The following is a 25,000-nucleotide window of genomic DNA, read 5'->3' on the forward strand; positions in this document are numbered from 1 at the left end:
TATTATAATATAACTGTTTCTTTTTAAAGTGTTTTAGCCTACATTCAGTATTGTTCAAACCTCTGTGGATGCCTTGTTTAATCATGCAATTATTAAGATTATAGTTTTATGTAGTCTCTTATATATGTTGCATTAAAGCATGTGTGTGTGTGTGTGTGTGTGTGTGTGTGTGTGTGTGTGTGTATATATATAAAAGACACTTAGGGAGTAAACAGCAGGCAGGAGTTGGCCACTTGTGAACTTACATCATATTTAATATCAAAGAAACCGCTCTCTACTACCAAACAAACAGTGTCTGGGATTGGCTCAGCCTTACTACATTAGGTTTGACAGTTGTGAATAAATGCAGACGACACCCCCTACCTTTTGGTATTTAGAAATATCAATGCAGTATTTCAAGCTGATGAAATGTGTCTGGGAATGGAAAAGAATATTTTGGCGACCTGATATAATGTGTAATTATGCAGTAATTTACTGATTTACCTTGGAGTATTGGGCATCCATTGCAACTGATGTCATCCTTATTAGTTTCTATGGTGATGTGAAATTTCTAGATTTGGAATGAAAAGACTATGCTGTGCTGAATGTGGATGTAGGGTGTCTTTAAGCATTCTGTAATTCAGCACTTTGGTTTTGTTTGGCAGGGTTACAGCAGAATGGCATAACTGGTGTGCAAGGGGATCAGATGATCCTATCTAGCCATGGGGAGGGAGAGTCAGGGAGGCAGCGGCTTGAAAGGGCAGTGGAAAGACAGCGTTGGAAATCAAAGGTCATTGGTGATCAGAGCTCGCTGTCCAATCAGGAGCCTGGGGTTGTACCTTTCTGTGAGCCGTTAACCCCTTCTTCCTCACACTAGCTGAAGATTCCAGACCCGTTCATTACTGAAAATGAGTGGGCGGCATCCATCAGCCTAAAGGATACATTCCTTTCCCCACTACCAGACCCTATGAAAGTGAGAGGCGGACACACACACTTTTTTCATGCGTTCCTGTCTGATTGAAATCCCTTGAGGTGCACTGGAGTAGTGGCTGATCACACAGTATACACACACAGTGCCAGTTTTTGGGCCAATTCTTCACTGTTCTCCTTTCCACAACCTGACGGAACACGTTTAAAGCAGAAAGTCAAACTACAGGTGCGCTCGAAGTGAGATCTTTTGAGGACCTCAGTTTGAGAGGCTGCAGGGATGACATGCACGCGCTCTGAATTGTTGAAGCTCCTGACGGTCTGCAAAAAAGCATGCCAGCTGATCGTATTCGCTTTTCAGAAGTCACGCCCTGTTTAGTCTATGCATTTAGTGTGTTGAAAGCCTGTAATGGGGCACAGAGCTTTTATTGCCTTGCTTCTCAAGTCTGTGATTTATTGACATTTGGCTGGGATGTACACTGCTTTAGTTCAGGACTTATATGTGTCTGTGTGCGAAAAGCAGGTATTAATAATTGAAGATGTAGTCAGTGTTTGCTAAGAACCCCTCTCTTCTGCTGCTGATGCAACCCCTAGCATGGCTTTAAATAGGGATTTAACATACAGTAAGATCCCTATACCTGCAGCTTCCATGAGATTGTTTAAGTAAGGGTTGCTGTGACAGTTCCACCCTTCACAAAGGTGTGGCAGAGCTACAGGATTTAATAAACACGATTTTTATAGGAGGTGTTTTACAAATTCTCCTCTACACTTCCGACATTGACTTTGGGCTCTGCTTTTAATGATCTAAACCATCCTGGATTGAAATGCAGCCGTTCTTTAACTCCTATATTAATCCAGCCATCGTCCATCAAATTTGAAATGGAAATTGATACATACATTATGATACATAAATTGAAATGAGACTTTTCTAATAAGACCTGTAAAGCTTGCTACAGGGGAGGTACAAAACAGGGAGATGCAGCTTTAATGTAGCTTTAATGTATTACAGTATAGCTGCTGGGGAAGGCAGTTGTGAAGGGCAAGCCATTTGCCATTTACACAAGTGTGTCTGCTATGGTTACGGTATAACTCTCTTCTGTTGCTGCTTTGAATCTCTTGTGTTTTTACATTAGCTTTTCATGTTGAAAAACAGACAACAAAAAACTACAAACAAGGGAGAGTAGAATTGTGAAGAAATATATTGTTAGGGACTCTGCAGTCCAGGGTTGGTTTTCTCTCTCTCTCTCTCTCTCTCTCTCTCTCTCTCTCTCTCTCTCTCTCTCTCTCTCTCTCTCCCTCCTCTGACAGCAGCAATGCGTATCATTCTGTCTACCTCCTCTTCCTCTGCTCAGGCTGGTTGCTAAGCAGCGATTTGCAGGCTGCTGCAGCCACTTGGTATGATCCTCCTTAGCCTATCAGCTGAAGGCTATAATGAGCGTAGCCTGCACACTGTAGCACTTTCATTGCAAGCCTAAATGAAGCTCCTCAGAAGAGAAGGAGGCAGGGAGAAAATAAAAACTAGCCTTTCCTATCTGAGGATGAGGAGGATGATTGGAAATGGCCCGTGACCCCTGAGATGTGATGATGAAAGGAGGAAAAGAGAAGCGGGTGGGTTAAAAATCTAAAGGGTGGGGGGATTGGGGGTCACTGCTGTTGCCTGTTAGGATGAGTAATTCTGTGTGATTTCAGGGCTTTCTGCCTTTGCCGCAGCTTGTATTGTGGAATTTGTGTGTGTAGTTGATGTGAATGCGTGGAATATTGTCTTGGCACAGGCAGGTGTACTGGATTGACTCTGCACAGCTAGACTAGCTCAGGTTTCTCATTACTGTGTACGTGCGTAATGGAATTTATCCCTGGTTATTACTGTATATTTGCATTTTGGCTCAGTGCATTCCTACAATATCGTATATGGTACTGTTGTGTGTTTTAAAAATAACAACCAATATACAGTGTCCTTTTGATCATTTATTATTATTATTATTTTTAATAGGCATTATAATCAATGCGCAGATATTGAGTTTCATTTCGCCACTGGGTGGCAACCAAGACGAGGTCAATTCTCAGCATGTAGTATAATATTATGTAATAATACAAAATATAGTGATGTGTATGAGATTACCATAGGGTAGTATCAGATCTAGATGATGAATTCAGCCAAGCATTCCTTTTATCTCGTGTAAGCTTTGTTTTGTTAAGAAGATTTTCATTTGACTGCTTACGAAAGTGTGGTCTCCAGATGTTGGAAGGTGTTCCCTTCATGAGCTGTGCAGACAGGCAGCACCACTGTAGTGAGGGGATCATAGAGCGAATGGGGGTTGAAGCAGAAAAATGGGCATCATTGACTTTCTTTCAGGGGATAAGGGATCTGTTCAGTTTCTTTAATTAATTGCAGGTCACTCTGTTCCTCTTGCAGGTACTGCTTGATGAGTGTGAAGGGCTGCTACACTGACTTTCACATTGATTTCGGGGGCACATCTGTGTGGTACCACATTCACAGGGGAGGGAAGGTAAGCACTGAATGAGCAGAGAACGTGATTTATATATATATATATATATATATATATATATATATATATATATATATATATATATATATATATATATATATATATATATATATATATATATATATATATATATATATATATATATATGTGTGTGTGTGTGTGTGTGTGTGTGTTTGTCTGTGTGTAGACAGTGATTTTTATCACCAGATTAGTCTTCAGATTTAATATTCCATATACTATATAATATATGTACTATAATAAGTTTTTTTTGGTGTATTTTTTCTAGTGATTTGACATGTTAATTAAGCAGCAGAAATGTCAGTGTTTTCCTACTCTGGCAAGCATGCCTGCTGTAGAAAACATGGCAGCTGGCTCTATAGACTGAAATAGTAAATACAACCAGTGATTTCAATTAAAGGGTCTGTCTTGCAGTAAAAAAATAAACAAGAACTTTTATTACACCAAATAGTCTCCTGTATGCTTTTTCAGTGTTAATACACTCGTCTTCATTTTAGGGAAATAACATGTGTCACGCAAACGGCGCTGTACTTGTGATTTATTTATTTTGGGCTCACTGAAAGCAGTCTCTGGTTTCCTCTATTCACTTTGCTTTCCCTTCAGATGCCAAAGGCAGCAGTGAAATACTCTCCCAGTGTGAGACAGTGATGCTGGGTGTAGTTACGAGGCTTTCCTCTGCATGCACTGACCTGTCAACCAGGACAGAGCCAGCTGTGTGCAAACAAGTCGGTAGGGATAGCGGCAGTGGATTACAGACCTGTCAATGCTGCAGCATGTGCTGTGCAGGAAAGCAGGCATTAGAGAGGGCCTCTTCTCGGCTAGAGCAGTGCCTTTTACTCTGTAGTAGCAAAGGGGATTTTTAACATTATTGTGGTCTGTTTTTTTTTTTTTTTTTTTTTTTTTTTTCCACCATTTGGTGCTATTTGTGAGAGCAAGAACATTTGCATCTGTTTTAGTCATTGCTGGAACTGTGTGTGTATGTATATATAAGTATGTGTGTGTGTATATATAAAATATATATAGTGTTCTTAAATAGTAAATTTAGTATTGTTTGTATCATTTGTTTTGCAAAACAGAAACGTTATGTTTCACTTTCATTGCATTTGCGCTTTTATTAAGTCTGTAATACAATGATGCATTTACGAGATTGTGCTTCAGTTCATTTGATTTCAGATAACGGGTTTATCTTTTCAGTGTATTGTTAATGTGTTTTTACCCGCATCCATAATCAATTATTTTGGCAAGTGAAGTGGTATTAAATTATTCTGGCGTTCTTTTTTTTTTTGCTATCAATCAGTCCTTCTGTCATCGGTCTGTCTGCCTGTTTGATGGCAGGTAGTTATCGATTAGAGACTTTACTGCCTAGTTTTACACTGAATTTGCCAGGTGAATTCATTGCCGTTGCTTGCAAACAGTGATGGCGTGCACTGGGAACGAGTGGAGATTACAAGTAAAGCATAGAATATTTAATCACACAGTGACTTTCTGATATGAATATAAAAGCGTGATTAGAATTTTATATGATTTATTCTTTTTTTTCTTTCATTTTTTGTTTTCAGTGAACTCAAAATTATTAAGGTGACCAATGCTCTGTTGTTTTCAGTGCAAACAAATTAATTATATTCAAAAGAGATTCAGGGAGCTCAGCAAAATCCAATTACATATTTTTCAAGAATGTAGTTTTAGAAATGTATTTCTACAGTGCTTAAAAAAACTACAGTGCTTAAAGAACATGGTTTAAACTAGTAAAGAGAAAGGCTCGTTAAAAGTCAAATAATGACTTGCATTGTTTATTCCTTATAAAACTTCATGCAAAAGAGAACAAACTTGGTCTGCGATGGTCGCTTCCAGTTTCTTATTCTTACTGTGATTGGCTGCAAAGACAACAGGGCTATCCAGTGATTGGATAATGTTAGATTGGCTGGGTTTTTATTGTGCACAGTTTCCTAGTAACTGTAATATTACTTGTGTAATAGAAAATAAAGAGAGATCTGGTCGTTAATCTCTCCGAGTCACGGAGCGTGAATGCTCGAGTCACACAGGGTCGAGTACAAGGCCCTATATGTCAGCTTCCTTGCAAAGGACATTCTGTAGCACAAGTTATTCTTCAGCACACAATCTGCAGAGATGCAGAGGCTGCATGGCCCCCTTCAAATGTGTGTCTCCCTGCATGCAGGTGTTCTGGTTAATTCCTCCAACGCCTCGTAATTTGGAGCTGTACGAGGAGTGGGTCCTGTCTGGGAAGCAGAGCGATGTGTTTCTGGGAGACAGAGTCGATGGGTGCGAGAGGATTGAACTGAAGCAAGGATACACGTTCTTCATCCCGTCAGGTAACAGAACTTGGTATTCAGGGATGGTAATTAGAGTCCCATTGCTTAGCAGTTTGATCCATTCCTGGTTTTACTCTGAGTTTAATGAGACCCACTTGAGCTTGTTTCCTATACACTGTGGCTAATCAAGCTCTTAGTAAAACCTGGAATGGGTGAAACTGCTGTGCAATAGGCAACTTAGTTCCATCCTGGTATTGAAGGGTTACAGAACACATTGTATTGTTTACAGCAAGTAGATCACCTGATTTATTCCTCCTGATAAGACCATTGTATTGCATTGGAAATAAGTGTCTGGCTGCTGTTGCCATTGGCCACCTCTAGGACAGAGCAATCGGTCTTTGTGCATGAAAGGTGTGGAGTTCCTCTGTTCCTCCCTGAGTGATGCAGAAGCCAGACCACATCACTTGAGCACCAGCTGTCACTGGGAGTTTGGCTCCTTCCTGCCTGTAATCTCTGGAGCTGCAAAGTGAGTTAGTTACTTTCCTGGTACATCCCTGCTGCTTAATACTTTAATCCACTGCAATGGGCCTTTTTGATTGATACAGACTTGGACCAGCTGTGTTCATCAGTGAGCGCCTTTCCATTAAACTGTCTCTCCATGGCTGGTACCCAAGATCTGTGCAGGCTAGACATCTCTCTAAAGTTATCACCTACACAATAGGGCTTTCGAGGCTTGTTTGCAAACGGGGTGCTATGGAGGTTTCAAATCATTGTTGCAATGGTGGGCATTATTAGTTTAAAAATGTATTTTTACGAGAGGTCCATCAATCGTGTTGTGCACCATGCTGAACTCGCCCATGGTGGATGAGACATCTGTGGACCTTCATTGCTGAATTTAATCAGTGGCAAGTTCTGTGCGACTTCCCTCCCTGCCCCTGCTTCAGCTAGTTACTACCCCTGATGTTGAATGTGCCGTTCGAGTTGAAACCAAGCTTTCGTCTGTTTCGCTCCCCTGGCGCACACTCAACAGGCAGTTATTCAGTAGTGGCAAGCCTGATGCACTCTGGGAATACAATAAGCTCATTTGGCATTTTCACAGTGAATCTCCTGTGGGGTTTGAGAAATCTACCATTACCATGGGCGAATTGGAGAATACTTAACTAATGATTTAAAGACGTTAGACCCTGGTGTGCCACGGAACAATTTCAGTGCAGGTCAATTACATTCTGAACTGGCTAAATGCCCTAATTTAGGGTTTAAAAATAAATAAATAAAACAAAGGCTTCATTGCTCAGTCCCAGGGGCAAGGGGCAGCCCGTGTAAACAAGATGTTGTATCTCAGTGGCTCTGTCCTGCTAAAATATGTCAAGTCAAGCATGGTTGTATGTTCCTATCTCAAGAGTCGTGTAATGCAGTGTGAGAAACACGACATGGTGACAATGCAGAAGGTTAAAGATTACCCAGCGTTCTCAAGGTGTCTCATTCGGTATGTATAGGGGAGCAGTACTGAATGCTAAACAGCAGCTCGTTAGAGAGCGATGATGAGAAATGATTTGGTATCTCCGATCTCAGCATCTCCTCCTTCGCCCTCATCCAGGAGATGATTACATTACTACAGGTGCTGACTTTCACAAGCCGCTGACCTCTCTCTCGCAGTCTAGTGTCCGGTTATTGGACTGAAATTAAATGAGATTCCACTATCTCTGGGACAGCTGTTCAGCCCTTTCTCTGTTGAGTCTACCTTCAGGATTACATTTTTTTTTTTTTACCCAGAGCGACAGGCTAAGAAAATGTCCACTACTGGGACAATGTAATTGAAAGTCTGATTCACTGGTAATGTGATTTGAAAAGCAGCCTGCAATTTCACTCACTGGTGTTCAGTATGAGAAATACCAATTCGTCAATGTATTGATTGCAATGGGTTTTATTTTGCAAGCCTTAATGAATCATGTATTGATCGATTTTAATCACCATGGTGCCTTATTTGGAACCTTACATATATGTTCTATTACTTGCACGTACGTTTCCAGTTCTATTTGAAAGTTTTTTTTTTTTTTTTTTTTTTTTTTTTTTTGCTTCTTGCCTTTTCAAAATAGTTTTCTCAATGCAAAAAAACATGAATGTTTTTGAAAGTTTGCATTAAGAGACTGCATTTCTATTTTTTGGATAATAAAGTTTTCGCAATGCATCAATTTTATCACCCTTCTGATACTCCATTAAAAAAATGGTTGGGGATTGCAATCGAAGCGTGCTGAAGAGACCCTGGATTGTATCATTTAGAGGTTTGGTTCTGGTTCTGTAGTGAATTACAGAACCGACACGGGTGTTTTGATAGTAGTGCCTTCTAGTTTTGCCTGTCGTTGATTGGCGTGTGAAGGTTTATGCTGAGGTCTGGTTGCAGGGTGGATCCATGCAGTCTACACTCCAGAAGACACTTTGGTGTTTGGTGGCAACATTCTGCATAGCTTTAACATTCCCATGCAGCTGACCATCTATGAGATTGAGAACAGGACAAAGGTAAGTATTTTATTAGCAACACTTTTACAAATTGTACAGTGTTTGTTGATGCATTTATTTATAATAAAATATAATCCAGGTTTAAGAATGCACGTTGAAGAGGAACGCCTCACCTAAGACATCCTTTCACAATCGTGAAACGTAAATTTCATTGTTGTAAATTGGAAAGTAATGTGCATAATTAATGGGAATTCATCGCAGCGTGTCAATTCCAGCCTGTTGTACTGTGCAAGGTTTGAACATGTCTACATGCATTTGAAAACCAATCAAAACAATACAAAGCAAATTTACAGTACTGATTTTTAAAAACTTTTTTTTATAGATGTCTCTCTCTCTCTCTCAGCATTACAGGACATACATAATAGAAATCTAAAGCCAGTCACGTTGCACTTAATACAAACAGCAATAAGAATATATGGCTTTCAGTAATGAAACCGAATGCAATAGCCAATCTAGCTGTTCGTGTTCACTCAACTTTTAGGAAGAAAGCAGCTTTATAAACCACCCATAGTTTTAAGATTGGATGAGACACTGAACATGGCAGCTATGCTGTAATGTCAGTCTGGATCACTCTGTTATATGGGTGCAAGGTAAGTAGCAGGACATGTCTGGCTCTTCTAGTTTTACCATCGGTGTTGTGTGTAAAGGTGGTCACTTACAGATTGTATTCTTCACTGCACCCATGCCATGCCAATAGCTTTCTACACATGCAGTTTATTTGGAAGGATTACAGAAGTTTGTTTCAATATGTTTCCAGCACCAAAAAAAAACAACTTTTATATCTTGTTCGTCACTTGGCTTTCTTTTTAAACAGATAGTGTAGATGGTGGTTTGGATTAATTTAACATAGGCATTCTAAAGAGCTGCAAGTCAGTTATCCAAACTCACTTAAACTGTGCCACATGTCTGGATACCAACGACTGGTGAAGAGAATTGCATCATGCACCATATGAGGAAATGATTCCATTTTAACCATTCCAAATGTGGAAAAGAATATTGGTACACAAGATGGTATTTTTTATTTTTTATTTTCAACATTATTATTATTGTTATATTTAATTCACTCATAACTGTTGAAACGCTCAATAGTGCTGAACTCAAATTCAATGACATTTCGACTAGAAGACATTGAAAAAGTCAAAACGTTTGTCACTGGATTTTAGTTTCTTTTAGGGTTTCTATGTGTTTCATTGCATGGACTAGGTCTACGCTTTCCTGGTTGTTTTAGATCAGATGCTGGACTGTTGGCATTGAAAATCAATACACTACTTTATTCATTTTCTTAGCCGTCCTTACCCAGGGTGACTTACAGTTGTATACAAAAAATATGTATCAAGAATTACAGAACAATTAAGAGCAAGATACAAAATACAGTGACTTCAGTCCTAATAAGAGCAAATACAAAACACAGTACAATTTGATGTAGGGGCAGTTCAAGAGCAGGGAACAGTGTTGACAGTTACATCAGGGTTAGATACAAGTGCAAATGAAATACTTAATACTACAGATTGGGTTCAGTGCAAGATTAAATACAGTAAAATAGAGAGCGGGTAAGTGAATTAAGGGTATTTTAGAGGCGAAGAAAGAGGCAAAGTTGTCAGGAGATCAAGGCGGGGGGGTGTTGAAGAGGGGGGGGGGCGAGGAAGAGAATGGTTTCTGGGGGCTGTAGTGGAGGATTAGGGAGAGCAGCGACGGAGAGAGGACCGAGGATGAGAGTGAGAGGACAGAACAGGGATGTGAGGGACAGTCCTAGTAGGACAGGTGAGACAGATAGGTACAGTAGTAGTGGAAGCAGGAGCGGCGGGGGGCAGGTACAGACCTTTCTAGTTGTTGGCGTCTTCCACAGCACTGCTAGGTTCAGACTTTCTCCAACAGCTGCTCCTTGCTGGACTCGCACGGCTAGACTCCCGGCTCTTCGGTAGAAAGTCTGTTCGGTTGGCTGCTGCTTCTTGCTGGCGCACAAATAGACTAGCTGTCTGTTATACTAAACTGCGCTAAAGACAATACTTAAGCAATACAGTAGTTTCAGTGCACTTCAATGGGATCACACAAAAACAAAACGCTGTGTGGAAACCAATCAAATTGCCAGTCAACCTCTATTCAATTTAACCACACTCGCCTGGCACGAATCACAAACAGTAAATAACCTGATTAAAACGCCACCTTTCATAATGTTACTTAAATACAGCTAATGTTAACAGTTGGAGTGAGGCCTCTAGTAGTCGCAGGGAGAGATTTGGAGAAGGTCCTCGCTCTACCTGCCACAGCTCAGGCTGCCCTTGGACGTGTGGCCCTTCGATGGCTGGCGCTTGGAACGGCTGGCGTTCTATGACACTTTTTGGCAGTTTATACTATCCTGCAGGTCTAGAGCTGCTCCAGTTTACACACTATCTAAATTCACTTCAACCAACCACAGCTCTATACACGTTAGAAAATGAATTCCTTCAACCAGCAATGTAGTTACATTAGCAACAAGCATTCAATAGTACTTGCCAAAATCGCTAGTTTCTTATTCTGACTGCAAAACACAATCGAAGCAGGTCAGTCGCAGGGTTATAGTTTGGTTGTGTCCATCAGGCTAGTTGTGATTTCTGGTTAAGAGCAAACACGTTTGATATGTTTGAAGGGAGAAGTGTGCACAGTAGGGCAGTGAAAGGTAGGAACTCTGGCAAATGCATTTTTTTATAAAAAAAAAAAAAAAAGTTAAACAGGCAAGGCTCTCTTGGATCCAGTGATGAGTTTGGATTGTGGATGTTCGGATTACTGACCTGTGTACTGGGGAACGACAGACTCGGAGAGGGGGGGGCGTGACAGATATCAAACATATATAGAGAATGTAATCCTTTACACTAGAGGTGAAAATAGGAACTCAAATTGAATGTAAATGATGATAAAATGGGAGCACTGCATGCATGAATGCCTTTTTGTATTTAAAAATAATAAAAACGAAATATATATAATGTAATATAAATGTATTTCTCTGGTACCAGCCAAAGTGGTGCCCCTCCATAAGATTGTCAGCATGCTGAGGTTAATTGTCTTTAATATTCCCAGGCATGTGGCTGAAAACCTTTTTCAAGGAGAGGGGGTGAAGTTGGAGTCCTGTTTGTAAGTCACGTTTTTGCAAATATTGTTTCCTGCAGTGCTCTCTAGGGAAATCTGAGTTGCTTTTTATTGACTCGAAATTTGATATATTATTTGACGTGGTGTTCCAAAAGTGTTATATATATATTTTACAAGGTGTAATGAAGCGTGGCAATTTCCCAGTCCCTAATATAGCCTTCCATCTTACAGCATTCAAAATAATGAGATTTAACTGTGAAAATGTGACTTTGCTTGGTTTCCCCATTACTGGTTATTTTGACAGTGTCTGTGTATATATGGTAGGTTTAGCCAAGAAAAACATTCCTAGTTGACTGGTAGAATTGGATCGCTTTGTGCTTTCAGGTTTTATATATGTGCTATGCATAGTTTGGTTACCCTGAAAGCATTGTTGCTGGTCTTGGTCTCTGTGTGGGGGTGCTTGTTTCTAAGGAAGTTAAAGGAAATGTTTCATGCAGAAAGAGTAATGATGTATATTATCACATCTAGTTGAATGACAGAGTATTAGTTTCAGGCTCTATTAATAAACAGCGGTTTACAGCTTTCAAAAACGTAATTGCATTGCTGGTCCAATGAAAAGGTCTGATCTCTAATTAAATTGCTCTTCCAGAAAAAAAACATCCACCCTGCTATAATTTCCTGGAATACCAGTTTCTGCTCTTGGACAGCGTTGTGTTTTCTGGGTTTGCTAAGACTTTCAGCTAAAAGGTTTCTTCTGTTTATGGTTAAATTGACGTCTCTCTAATCTGACAATGGCAAAATCTTTTCAAAACTGCAGATTACTTGTAATTTACACATTTCTGTTTTGAGGACTGCGATTTTACAGAAGTGATCTTCAAATTGTAAAATTGGTCTTTACTGATCTTTCTGAGATATATAATATACACACAGTACTTAAATTGCCTTGAATCCCAAATTGGCAATTAAAACAAATTGAAATTAGAATTCTCCTTAAATACCTTTTATACATTACGCCTCATCTCTCTGTTGCATTGTACAGCATTATAGCGCTGGCTTGATTACATGATTCTGCCGTTTTGCAGTGAGGCTATCTTGACTGTAAAACACAAAGAAGTACTATACTTCACTGTGTCAGATCGTTGAATAATAAGGTAGAACTGTATATAGTCACAACTACTATTTGAATGTTTGAGTGTGCACAGACATGGGCCTCTTTTGTTGATAATGGCCTGCACATCGCCAGGCCAACATGGAATAGAAAAGAAATCTACCATCTGTGTGTGACCATCCTTATCACACCCCTATTAAATATGGGAGGGGATCAAGATAGTGACAGTTCTGTGACACCCTGATTATGTGACTGACATGAAAATGAACATTTGTTTCAGGTTCATGCCAAATTCCGCTACCCTTTCTACTATGAGATGTGCTGGTATGTCTTGGAGAGATACGTGTACTGCTTGACTAAACGCTCTCATCTCATCAAGGACTTCCAGAGGGATTCAATGCTAATTGGTAAGAGAGAGCTAATCATGGCAGTGCTTCATTGATGCACCCCCAGGCCATGGAATAATAGATTTCTGCAGCTGTGCTAGAGTTAATAAAACCAGATTAGGTTTTTACGTGTTTTAATGTTTATTTGATCACAGTTTTGTGTAATTCCATTACTGTTGTAACACTGGATTGTAATTCAAGTGAAGTACACCACGGTGCATCCTTATGTCTATATATTACTTTAGGATATTTGATTTTCATAACCTTGGTACACAGAACCGTGACTGTATTGGTTCACCTGCTGTTCATATCTGTTAAACTGGCTATAACCTGCCTTCTAGTACTTTTAATGCAATATTGTTTAAAGAGATCTGTTGTGTGCAAAGTGTCATGCTTGCTGTGCTGTATACAAATGGGTATTTTTTAAAATCAATTTTAAAATGTCCAGTAAATGCTTTCTTTTGTAAAGAATGAAAGAAATCATCAACCATACAAGTGCCAGCAATGACATGATGAAACTGCGTTTCGTGGTGTTAACTTGCCTCTGCACCACACACTGTAGCGTCTTATTTTTTCAACTTGAAGTGCTCTAGAGAGTGAGCAGCGGGGTTCCGAAAAATACAGCGTGACACGTCCCCACTTGCTGCTTCAGCTGTTTAAATAACCTTGCCTGTCGTTTCTTTTCATTAACATCTTGACAACTTTTTACACTTACAGCTTTAAAGTCTGTTTCAAAGCTCTTTTCAAAACGTCCGCTCTAGTGCACTGATAGTGTAAGGATTATTGCCCACATTGTCAAACAGGTAGCACGGCAATAACGATCCATGATGTGGTGCAGAACAGAAAAGCCTGAGCACTTGGTATGGTTGTGTGTATTTACAGCTGTGTCTGCTGGTTTTCATTCCAGCTGAATTACTTAACTAGACCCTTCATTGAACAGATAATTTGCTTAATTAGATCTTTTGAATTGTTTTCAGCTCTTAAAGAGATGCAGAGTTCAAGTTCTAAAATGTTATAGCGAACTTGAAATATGCAACTGTTAAGAGCTGAAAACAATTCAAAAGATCTAATTAAGCAAATGATCCATTCAATGAAGGGTCTAGTTAAGTAACTGAGAGCTCAGTTGGAATGAACACCAGCAGGCATTGAGCCCTCAGTACCAGTTTGGGAACCACTGATTTAGAGGACAGACCTCAAACCCCAGTGCACTAGAGCGGCCATTTTGAGAAGAGCTTTGAAACAGACTTTCGTGTAAAAAGTTGCCAACAGTGAAAAGAGAAATTACAGGTACATCTATTAATTTGTAGCAACACGTGGGGACGTATCACACTAATATTTTTCGGAACCCCTCTACTTGCTCTTTGAATAAGGAAGGAAGTAAGACTCCCATTGCACAGCAGTTTGATCCATTCCTGTTTTTACTATGAGTTTAATAAGACACACCTGAGCTTGTTACCTGTACACAGGGGCTAATCAAGCTCTTAGTAAAATCAGGAATGGGTGAAACTGCTATACAACAGGAGTCTTATTTCCATCCCTGCTTCAAGCTAAAGCATTTCTTATTTTTCACAAGTCATGCAGTTCTGTATAACATTTCGATAATGCTCTAGTTGTCATTACTGCACATACTGTAGGATTTGAGGTAGTCAGGTAGAATGTTAAGACACAGGGAGTGAATCATCAGTAGGATACACAGGCTTCATTCAATTCAAAGTGAAAATAAGTCGTGACTGAAGGTGAGAATGCAGTGTATTGACTTTGTTTAAAAACCTTTTTTTTCTTTTTTTTTTTTGGGGAAGATGTAGACAGGAAACCGAGCACAGAGAGCTTCTCTTCGGATTCTCGACTAGACATGGACGAGGAGTCGGGCGACGCTCCGGTGACAGAGGAGAGGCTGGAGGGGCTGGAGAAGAGCGTCCGGTCCTCGCTGGACGGCTCCTGCTCCCCAGAGACCAAAGACAAGAAAAACAAACCCTCGGGCGCTGGGAGCCGCCACTTGAAACAGACTTTGTCAAACGACTCTGACGACAGCACCAAGTCGACCACGCCGCTGGACTTCCCCAAAACTCCGTCGGGATCCCCCGTTTCAGAAGCGTCAAGCAAGTGGACCCACCTGACGGAGTTCGAGCTCAAAGGGCTGAAGGCGCTGGTGGAGAAGCTGGAGTCCCTGCCGGAGAACAAGAAGTGCGTCCCTGAGGGGATAGAGGACCCGCAGGTGCTGCTGGAGGACATGAAGGTCAGTAGAGTCGCTACACCATAGAGAACCAAGTGACTGAGGACGGCTGGTTTTGTCAGTTGCTGTACATTTTAAACATAATCATTATTACTGTTACTAATGAGAATAATCTTCACTGCTTTTGAAAATGACTTGAATTACCCAGTTTTGAAAGCAATTCCTAGAGGAGATCTGTACATTTACTAATGTCACTGACCCACCTGCCATGCTGAATCATTATGGGGACAGCTGTGTGCGTTCAACATTTGTGCAAAGAGAACTAAAGGTAGTGAGAGATGTGTGTGAAGTGGTTTCATATTAATAAGCTATAAAACCAAGTCAAGCAGAGAATTGTTTTGGCTGTTGCTTTCAAATAATGTTGTAGCTGTTTTGTAGTGTTGTTTTTATACACAAGAAATAATCTTTGCGCCCATCTCTGTGTATGACTGACTTATTTATATGATCTTAAGTGCAACGAAAATAGTTCAAACTGTTCCCATTTGGTATCTTACACAAGTCTACGTGCTTTACTCTCTCCCGCTGACTGCTATGTTTGGAGTTTGCATCAGTGTTGGTTACAAACCTGGGATGCAGGGTGCTCAAAATAGAAGCGTGCTGCTGAAACAGCTGTCTGCTGGAGTGTTCCAGATCATAGCAACAGTGGAACTGTGTGTGTGTGTGTGTGTTTCCGTTTCCTTGGATCACCAGCTGACTGTCTCAAGAAATAATGTTCTGGCTTTTTAAGTTTGCAGCAAAATTGAAACAAAGTTGACATTCAGTGGAGTTTAAAACATAGGTATTTTGGGAATAGAAATCTTTTTTTGGCTTTGCGACAGGCATGTGTATACATTAAAAGGAAGAAGTCTGCAGCAGTGCCAGAAGGCTTCCGCAGTCCAGAATTATTTTTTTATTTGTTAATTTATTTGCATAACAGTATACACTAATGACGAATGAATTTATCACTTGCAGTGCGACGGGTCAGCGTCTGATGAGAAGGCGTTTCCAGCCCGTTCTTCACATGTTTTCTCAAGGTTCACGAGAGCGTCTCGTGTGTTTTGTTGACAGGTTGTTCTGAAGGAGCACGCAGATGATGACCCCAAGCTGGCTATTACAGGGGTGCCTGTGGTGTGCTGGCCCAAGAAGACAGTAAAGGTAAAATGCGCTGCAGTCATGACGGGGGCCGGTAAGACTCCCATTGCAGAGCAACTTGATCCACGGAGTAAACTATAGAGCATTGCTTCCCAAACTGTGTGCTGTGGACCACGGGCCGGGGGAGAAACAACATGCCATGTGTTTTTGAATATATATTGCTAACGAAAGGGCTAATAGTGGGCTGCAGTGCCTAATGCAGATGAACAGGTGGGCCTCAGGTAAAAAAAAAAAGTTTGTGAATCACTGCCCTAGAGGACACAGGCTGTGATGTTTCCAGTTTAGTTCACAGTGAAGCCTGAAATTAAACAGCTGTACAATGGGAGTTCTGTATGTTCACCTTGCATTATTTCAAACTGAATGTGTTCCTGCCATTATAAAACTATACAGCACAGCCTAATCAAACTCCTAATAAAGCTGTCTTACGTTAAAGATATTCAGGCCATTCTCAAGTCTATCTGTAGGTTTTATTTATGTGCATCTGCAAGGGGGAGATGTTAATTTCCTTTTAGTTTTCCTTATCTCGTTATATTGTGCCTAGATATTTATTGGCTGTATCTAGTGATATTAGTGACCACATCTTTTGAATTCACATTCGTAATAAAATAAATTGCAGTGCTTGAACTCCTTCAGTATCTATTATTTCTAATGAGAAATAAATTGACTAGACAATGTGAATCATATCAGCGGTAGCCATGTTTTGGTTGCAGTGTTTTCTTAATGCCTGGCTCTAGCTGATAACCTGTGACCTAAGCCCTTAGAAATACTGAGGTAAGAAAAACAGCTTTATTTATTGCAGTGACAGGGGAGTGCAGGTTGCTTAGCGCTGAGGAGGATAATCCTGATGAAATAATTACGTTTACTTACTGACTAGATCTTTTTTATAAAACAAAAAAAAAAACAGCCTCTGTGTTAGTTACCAAGGCTTCTATTTAGATGTTGAATTTTTATTGAAAGTTAGTCTGGAAGACAAACAGTCAGCAGTCCTAACCTGTTAATTACCTAGAGTGGCTCTGATAAGATCCTGAAATGATTCCCAACACCCCTGTAAACTCTAATGGGAAAATGGGTATTGGATGAGAAGACAAGATATGGTTGTATGCAAGTATTCAGCATTAAAGGGGAAAGGGGTCCCAGTTACCCACCCTTCATACAGTGTCACTATAGCGTGTCGTCACCATGGACACCAATACAGACCTGGCACTGGCTCATCAGGCTGGGAATGTGTTCGTGTTGACTGGTGCCTGTGTGCACGTCGTTAATGGATACAGCTCTGACTATCCCTCGGTTGTTTGATTGTGTTGTGGCTCTGGGATGGGATGGAAACAGCTGGGTCATTCTGAATCCAGTCGAGCATCGCTGGATGGATTGAGCTGAGGAGGTTGGGTTGGGTTTAAGGTGGGGGGAGTACATGTGTCTAAGGGGGCGCTGTGGTTCAGTTATTGACTGCTTTACAGGTTAATTTTATGTCCATTTGTATTTGGGATGTACTTGAAACCTGACGGGAGTTTTGATTACCGTATTACTTTGATTAGGCTGTAGCAGCATGTGAGGCTAACCTACTTTGACTACAGTATGTTTATCGGAGCCTATTAGGAGTTGGAAGGTCAGGGAAGTACTGTACCAGCGAATCAGGAATGTGTCTTGGTTAAGGTTCGGGGCAGCGCTGGTGTGGCAGTTAAATCCAAGATTGTGACGTAGATGTTTTTCTGCAAGAACTACAATATATGCTACTTGGTTATCTTTTTTTTTCTCACTGTAACCTGTTTGTAATTTCTCTGCAAGAGAAACTGAAACTAAATCTTCTCATAGATGTAATCGCATTGTTTTTATTTGCACGGGAATTACAATTGAACTAAAAACAAAACAACAAAACCACATATTAGATCTTCAGAAGGACTGCTGTTCTGTACCGAGTTTATCGCTCTTGCAGAAGTTTGTAATTTGCTTGCTAGATTGAGGCTCCCGTCTCTTCGGGGGCATTGCATGTACATAGTCAGTGTTGTGCGTTTATTTGTTTACTTTGTGTGTTTCTTTTAGTTGGAGGAGAACAAAATCCCTTAATGTTTGTTTATTGATAGCGGCGTTTATTCGAGGGCGGCCTCTATTATAAAGCTGATATATGACTGTGGTGTCAATACGAGGGCGTCTTTAATACGAGGGCGTCTTTAATACGAGGGCGGAGCCAAATTGAAGTAATACGGTATTTTTTTTTAAAGTTTGCAATCACTAGTAACAGTGGCATAAAAGTGACCAGTTTGTGGACATTATTTGGAGCCCTAGGGATGAAATGTTCATGCAGATCATACCAAATAAAAAGGAAATACCACGCTGTCTGTTTCTTTTAAAATTTGAGTTGTTTTTTTTACTTGTTAGAAATTAAAACCCGAGTGGACCGGTACTATGGGTTTAAACGTCTTACGACTTTAAAAACAGCAAATTCCAGGTTTTCTTAAGAAAATATTCTGTATTGATTTCTGTATTAGTACACAGCCTTAAGATGTCATTAATAATGCCACACAGCAGCTCTACAGCACCGTGGGATTATAGATTATGTAAATTGGACACTAGATCAGGTTTTACTTCTTGTACTTTTTGGCATCGATAACGATTATACCTCTGATTAAATATGAATTTGAATGCAAACCATGTTAAGAGGTTTACTTACAAACTCCAGCAAGCCTTTCTGCCTCCCCTGACAATCAGATTTTAATTAGAAAAATACCCAGAATAAAGCAGCTGTCATTTTCAGGTAGTGCGGTGGAGTACCCATGTCGATTCTGTATTCGTGTCCACGCTATATTGTAATTGTAGTCCATATGGACAGAAATATATGTCACTATGTCCTGGTGTATTTGGCATCCTTTTTATTTCAGCACACCATTTTTTAAACCCTATTTTATAATGCATTCGTAAATGCTTGTTAATGTTTCTTTGTATTGATTTTATGAGAAGTTTTTTGGTGCAGAAAATGTGTGCAATGATGAAAACCCAAACATCTATCAGAATGCAAGGGCTGAAGCTGTACCATAGATGTCTGTAGGTTGACTTTGATAGATCAGTGCTTAGAGGAAACCTGTTTTTTTTTTTTTTTTTTTTTTTTTAATCCTTGTTTTAGCCCAAGTGGTTCATGGAGATGTTATCTGTTGTATGCCTGTTGACACTGCCACCCTTCACAGCTGGTGGGGATTAAAAAGGCTGCATGTAAATCAGGGCTTTTGTTTTAAAGCTGGAGGTGGCACCTTCCTTTTGTAACTAGCTGTTGGTGTGTGAAATGTGGATTTAAAAGTGTGGTTTAATTAAAAAAAGGTCATAGCTGGGTCCTGGTGGGTCATTCAAGTAGTGTTTTTTGTCTCCTGTGCGTTCTGTAATCCTAACCAGCACACTGATTTTAAAACCAATCAAAGTGGACACAATCATCTCTGCTGTGACCTGCTCGCTCTTCTAAAGCCACCTTTGGCTGGGTGGTGGTTGGACTGGAAGGGATCCTCAGTGCTGGCATTTACAAACCCGGAATACAAAAAACTAGAGTGAAAATGATGTCATCCAGTATTGATTGTGGCGTTTAAAATGTAGAAGGAGATAGGGTCGTGTTGAACATGCTTTGGCATTGTTACCTTGCCTGTAAATTGCAATCTTAGGGCACAGCAGCCCATGGTTTGCTGGAGAAATTAGCAATAACTCCCAGAGAAGAGCAATCAATCCAGGAGCAATGGATTGCAAGCTGGAACATAATCCAAATAGACTGGTACTTACTGAGGAGTCATTCTTTAGAAGCCAGATTTAATGATTTCCTACACGTGCCTCTCTCTCTGGCTCTCTCTCTCTCTCTCTGATCCCTCCCAGTTTGCTCTGTGCGCTTATAATAGCAACCCAGCCTGTGATTGGTTGGCCAACGCTGCCCCACCCCCTTCCTGACTGGCTATGAATATTCATGACTCCCCCCCCCCCCCCCCCCCCCCCCTTGTGTCTGGCTGTGTCACTGCCTCCTCTCGTACAGCGAGGGAGGCTCCTTATTACAACAGCACTCTCTGTTTCCAGCCATGCCAGTTTGCTTCAAGCCGGGCCCATAATGAAAAAGAAATGGCAATGTCACTGAGTGCAGATGACGAGGACTATGACTCAGAAACGGATCAGGTCAGAATCCAGCATTTCTAATTGCTTTTGTGAAAGCCTGCTACCTACAGAGAGCATTTTCCTGCCATACTTGACTTGAAAGCAGTGGGAGGAAGGGGTGGGGGGGGTGGAGGGGTGGAACAATGCGACTGGAATGAATGCAGCTAGGCTAGGCTCTTCTTTTTCAGCGCAGCTGCCTGCTCCTGGTTTTTAGAACAAAAGTGAGGATGTATTTTGGTTTCTTTTTCACCACGAGGCTGCTTTTTCCATGCCCTTGATGTACTGTTTATTGACTTTCCACATGATTTGGTTCACTATCGTGGCAGTGTAGCCTGAACTGTGTGTAACAAAAAAACGTGTCCCCAGGATTGTGTGTTCTTTTTTTTTTTTTTTTTGATGGGGGTGGGGGATGGTGGAAGTGTACATATGTGTCTTTATTTCTCTAATTACATTTCTCTAATGCTAGATACGGTGGGGTTGCTTTCATGTGTGGCCCTTTTGAGCTGTAGTAGTAACATCAGTGGCCACACAAAGGCACTGCATCACATGCTTTGTGAGGAAATGAGTAACTACTATAGTACTGTGGCCTTTCTGTTGGGCAGAAAAGTGTGTTCCCTTTATAAAAGTTTTTTTCATGGTTATACTATGCGTTTGTTTACCCTGGTTTGCCATGTTGATTAATATGCTTTACCTACCATGCCTTGCTATTATTTACAGTATCTCCCTGTGCTTTACTATGCTTTATGAAACTTTGCTGTGCATTTACCTTGAGAAACTTTTTTATAAGGGTTGCAAGGGAGTGTGCATTCTTTAAAACATGAGGGGTTTATTGTCACTCCATTACTCAGTAAATCATTTACTGTAAACCCTTTCTAATACTGTATATTATACAATGCCTTGCACAATTACAGTTGGGGATTCAAGTGAACATATCAAATACAAGGATGATTACAAGGTTTTCAAAGGGGTTGCACATGCATGTCACAGCTTTGTTTGAATACAAATAGCATTCGTCATTTGACTGTAATTGTTTGCCTGTATTGTCCACAAGACACCTCGTGTTTTTCGTACAGTTTTTAATTTGAATGTCACAGCAGTGCACAACCTATATTTTTGAAGCAAAAGGCCTTTTTCAAACAAATAGTTTATTGATACATCAGTAACTGTACTAGATGTCTTGCACCATACACAGGTGTGTGTGTGTGTGTGTGTGTGTGCGTGCAGTTGTCAATCATTTAGCTGCCTGAACCTCCTTTTCACTGCACAGTATGCAGGCTGTACCTTGTGGTTGTCCGAGTCGCTGCTGTGGAATATCTGTGTCAGGTTTCACCTGCTCATAGAGTATAGTTACAGATGCCATTCATGCATGAAATGTGGTCCCCATATGAAGCCGAGACCGCAGGTGCTAAAGGGAGTCAGTGGACACGCTGCTTTCAGAGGGCTTAGTTTTGTCCTCAACTGTGTCTAGAACTCTTGAAATCCAAGACGAGACGTGAAGACCGCCATGCATAATGAACGTTTTGAATCAGTAATTAGTTAAATTATAAAAATGAGACCCAAGAGTTTCTTTTTTTTTTTTATTCAGAAAGCCGGTCATGTTACCATGAATACAATCCGATAAAAAAAAAGGCACAGTTGTTGTTAGGCACAGTGTTTAGTTTGTTTTCTTGGTAGGGAAATGCTGATGTTGATTGTTTTTTTGGTTTCTTCTAGTATGTATCCTACACTACATTATCACTGTCTAAAGCGATCACATAATCTGTAGCTCTTCCAGTGAAACAGATCTGTTTTATAATGCTGAAAGGGGATTTTATTCCATTGCTTGCCTGTGTTTTGAGCAGGGCAGCTACTGGAGTGTGTTTCTACTGGACCCAGAGGCTAGCTGGTATGGGTATGGGTGGGGGAGGGGGATAAACAGCCAAGGAACAATGGGGTGGTTCCCCCCCCCCCCCCTTTCTCTCTCTCTCTCTGTGTTTCTGTTTCTTGTCTCCAGGTTGTGTGATGGCCCTGGCTGACCATTGAAAGGTGTGAATGCTAAATAATAAAAAAGGCAGATCATTAGCTTGGGGGTGCCTTGCAATCTTAAATGCATCCTTTCAGATGATGCGACTGGCTCTTGGGTGCTGTGATGTGCCAGATTTCCTGAATCTAACTATGATAAGACAGGAAGCAAGCCATGCAGCAGGGGTTGTGCTGGAAGGGAAAGGGAATGCAATGGGGTGCTGCGACACTCTCGAAGGTCGAACTCACACTGTGGTATTTTCTATGGTTTTTCAATGCCGTGGGGTTGCAGTCCGATTACAAATGTAACAGGCGGTGTTGTGGTGCACTGCCGTTACAGATTCTGATCCCTGGAGGTGAGCCCAGGTTAGAAGCTCTGTAAATGCTTGTGCAAATGAGCCTGGCTGTTTTGTACAGTGGTTAAACTGCTAATTTGGATGGCTGTGGTCCATGCACAAAAGCTTGTTGTGTGTACATGCTAGTCTGCCTTACTGTCAGCATGTTTACCCAGTGTAAAAGATTCCGTACTAGCTGTTGTCTTGTTGATCGTTTCTTTATGATAGCCTCGCTCCTAGAACAGGAGTCCAAGGCTAAGGTTTGTTATAGTTATGGTGTGCGGAGTGGCAGGTGTTTAGTACAGTACACAAGCCTGCCCTTTTTAATCTGAAAAGTAACTGCCTTGTTCAAAGGTCATAGGACGAGGGAAGAATACTCCAATCATGGCTACAAAGATTCGTGTGTGATCAACATACAGCAAAACCCACATGGAGGGACCGTCTGTCTATATAAAGAATCCCAGCAAATTTTATTTCCACCACACATCTATAATGATCACTCCCTCATAGAGAGACTACTACTCCATGCTGTGTGCATGCAGCTGTGGGGCTGTAGAGAAACATGATATAAACCAAGGGACAGGACTGAGACCCAAAAGCAACCTTGAGGGCAGCAAGACCCACTTACTTGGTTACTGAAAATAATGAGCCATTTCTCCATCTTATTGAGGCCAGCATTGCTTAAGCATTCCCATGCAGTCTGTTTCCAATGGCAACCTGGTAATGCCACTGCAGATTCATTACCATACTGGATCCCAGGGAGAGCTTACAAATGACAATGTTGTAAGGCTTGATTTGGCCGTTTTCATTTCCTTACACATATTATGAGACTCAAATATATCAGTTTACTCAATACTGATTATTTCTCATGTTAGGTCTTAAAGGCTTGTCTTTGCACACGCCAATGTCCTAAACGATAGTCCTTCCATTGCGACAGAACCTCCAACATAAAATATTATTCACATGTGTTTTTTAAAGAAAAAAAAAAAATCCATATTAAAACTACGTCAATAAAACCTGACTCCTGATTTCAACGTGATTCTGAGCGTGATCACAAAGCAGAAACCGTTGGTGCTTTCTGTGCATTCTGTGCATTCTGCTTCCTCACCAAACAAAAACCTGACAATCCGGTTTGTTTGCTTACAGTCGGCACTTGAACACAAGCTAGCGTCCTTCCATTCCCCTGTTGGAACCCGTTTGCCACGCAGTGAGCTAGACGGACATGTGCTTACAGCAGTAGGTTGTTTGTGACTGATCTGTGCAAATTCTGAGATGAATTGTGATGTTGGATATTAGATGCTCAAGTATCTGGGAGGGTGAAGGGCATTCAAATAAGCACCGGGTTAGACTGGCTTGTTGAGGGGGAAAATACATGGCAGATCCGAAGCCCTTGCGTATGCGCTCTGTGGATGTTGCTGTGCTGGAATCCTAAAGGAACACGAGGAGACGGGAAGCAGGGATTTGGAATGCCTTTGATGTTTACCACCAGTCACATTGTCTTCTAAATGATAGATGTAATCAAGAGGCTCAGAGCTGCCTTGAGGGGAAAACATTTGAAACAGTGTCCAGAAAATGTAAGAAACCCCACCAAACAACAAATCACAAAGTCTGTGTTTACGAAGTGTATGTCTTTTTATGGAAGGCTCTTTTTAAATTCAGTGTATTTTTTTTTCAGCCCACTGTATATGCTTTTAGAAAGATATGTGTTTGCATAATCAATATGTCAAGCATCGGAAACTAAAAAGGACAGCGAACATGTTTAACACATGTGATGCCAGTTTTCTGTAAACACTGAGTTAGTAAGCAATCTACAATAGACTGTAGATTTAGAATTTATTTAAACGCTGGATCAACCTGGTTAAAATTTTATAAAAGGATCCAGTCTGATTTCACTCAGATCTCATGAATATTTTTTTAATGCTGGTGATGAGGTGAAACCAAATTGTGAATGGCTTCTAGAATTTTCCATGCCTTTTTGTTCCTTTCCAGTCTCAGCCAGCAGGTGTCGCTGTTGGGCTTCTGTTTTTGAAAAGCCACATGACTGGGAAAGGGCTAAGACATTTACCATAATACATACTGATGATACAATATGAATCTTAAATGTGTTGGGGAAAGTGATTTGTCAGAGTACAAAGCACAGCAATGTAGTTTTATATACTTAATACACAAACATGGTTTACCTTCTTACTGCTAAGAGTGACTGTTATCAAAGTGATTAGACGTGACAAAAGAGATCCGCCTTCTGTGTGCTCCAATACATGATCCCTATTAAGTCGTGTTCCATGATTCCATTTCTAGTGTAATATCTTAAGCTTGTACTGCTTTTTAAAAGGTTTAACCTCAGCCCTATGTGTGCGAGAGTGTTTGTATATGTAACCACAAACAGCCATGCATGGAAACCCTGAATCA

At 40.7% G+C, this 25,000-nt stretch overlaps 1 protein-coding gene across 1 annotated transcript; it reads left to right on the top strand.

Moving 5' to 3' along the window:
* The first annotated feature begins 2,242 nt into the window (after nt 1-2,242).
* On the top strand, nt 2,243-20,297 carry LOC121307716 (lysine-specific demethylase 2B-like). The gene is made up of 8 exons (XM_041239968.1): nt 2,243-2,514; nt 3,320-3,413; nt 5,608-5,761; nt 8,103-8,218; nt 12,670-12,796; nt 14,575-15,011; nt 16,056-16,142; nt 20,181-20,297. The coding sequence occupies exons 2-8, from the start codon at nt 3,330-3,332 to the stop codon at nt 20,295-20,297; spliced, it is 1,122 nt and encodes a 373-aa protein (XP_041095902.1). The 5' UTR covers nt 2,243-2,514; nt 3,320-3,329.
* The last annotated feature ends 4,703 nt before the right edge of the window (nt 20,298-25,000 follow it).

This window comes from Polyodon spathula, chromosome 58 (assembly GCF_017654505.1).
Source record: "Polyodon spathula isolate WHYD16114869_AA chromosome 58, ASM1765450v1, whole genome shotgun sequence".
NCBI lineage: Eukaryota > Metazoa > Chordata > Actinopteri > Acipenseriformes > Polyodontidae > Polyodon > Polyodon spathula.

Excerpts from the sequence above, each read along its gene's own strand:
- LOC121307716 (XM_041239968.1), top strand. The coding sequence starts at position 3,330 with ATGAGTGTGAAGGGCTGCTACACTGACTTTCACATTGATTTCGGGGGC. Across the intron at positions 12,797-14,574 it reads GAGGGATTCAATGCTAATTG|ATGTAGACAGGAAACCGAGC; the intron begins GTAAGAGAGAGC and ends TTTTTGGGGAAG. Across the intron at positions 16,143-20,180 it reads GGCCCAAGAAGACAGTAAAG|CCATGCCAGTTTGCTTCAAG; the intron begins GTAAAATGCGCT and ends CTCTGTTTCCAG.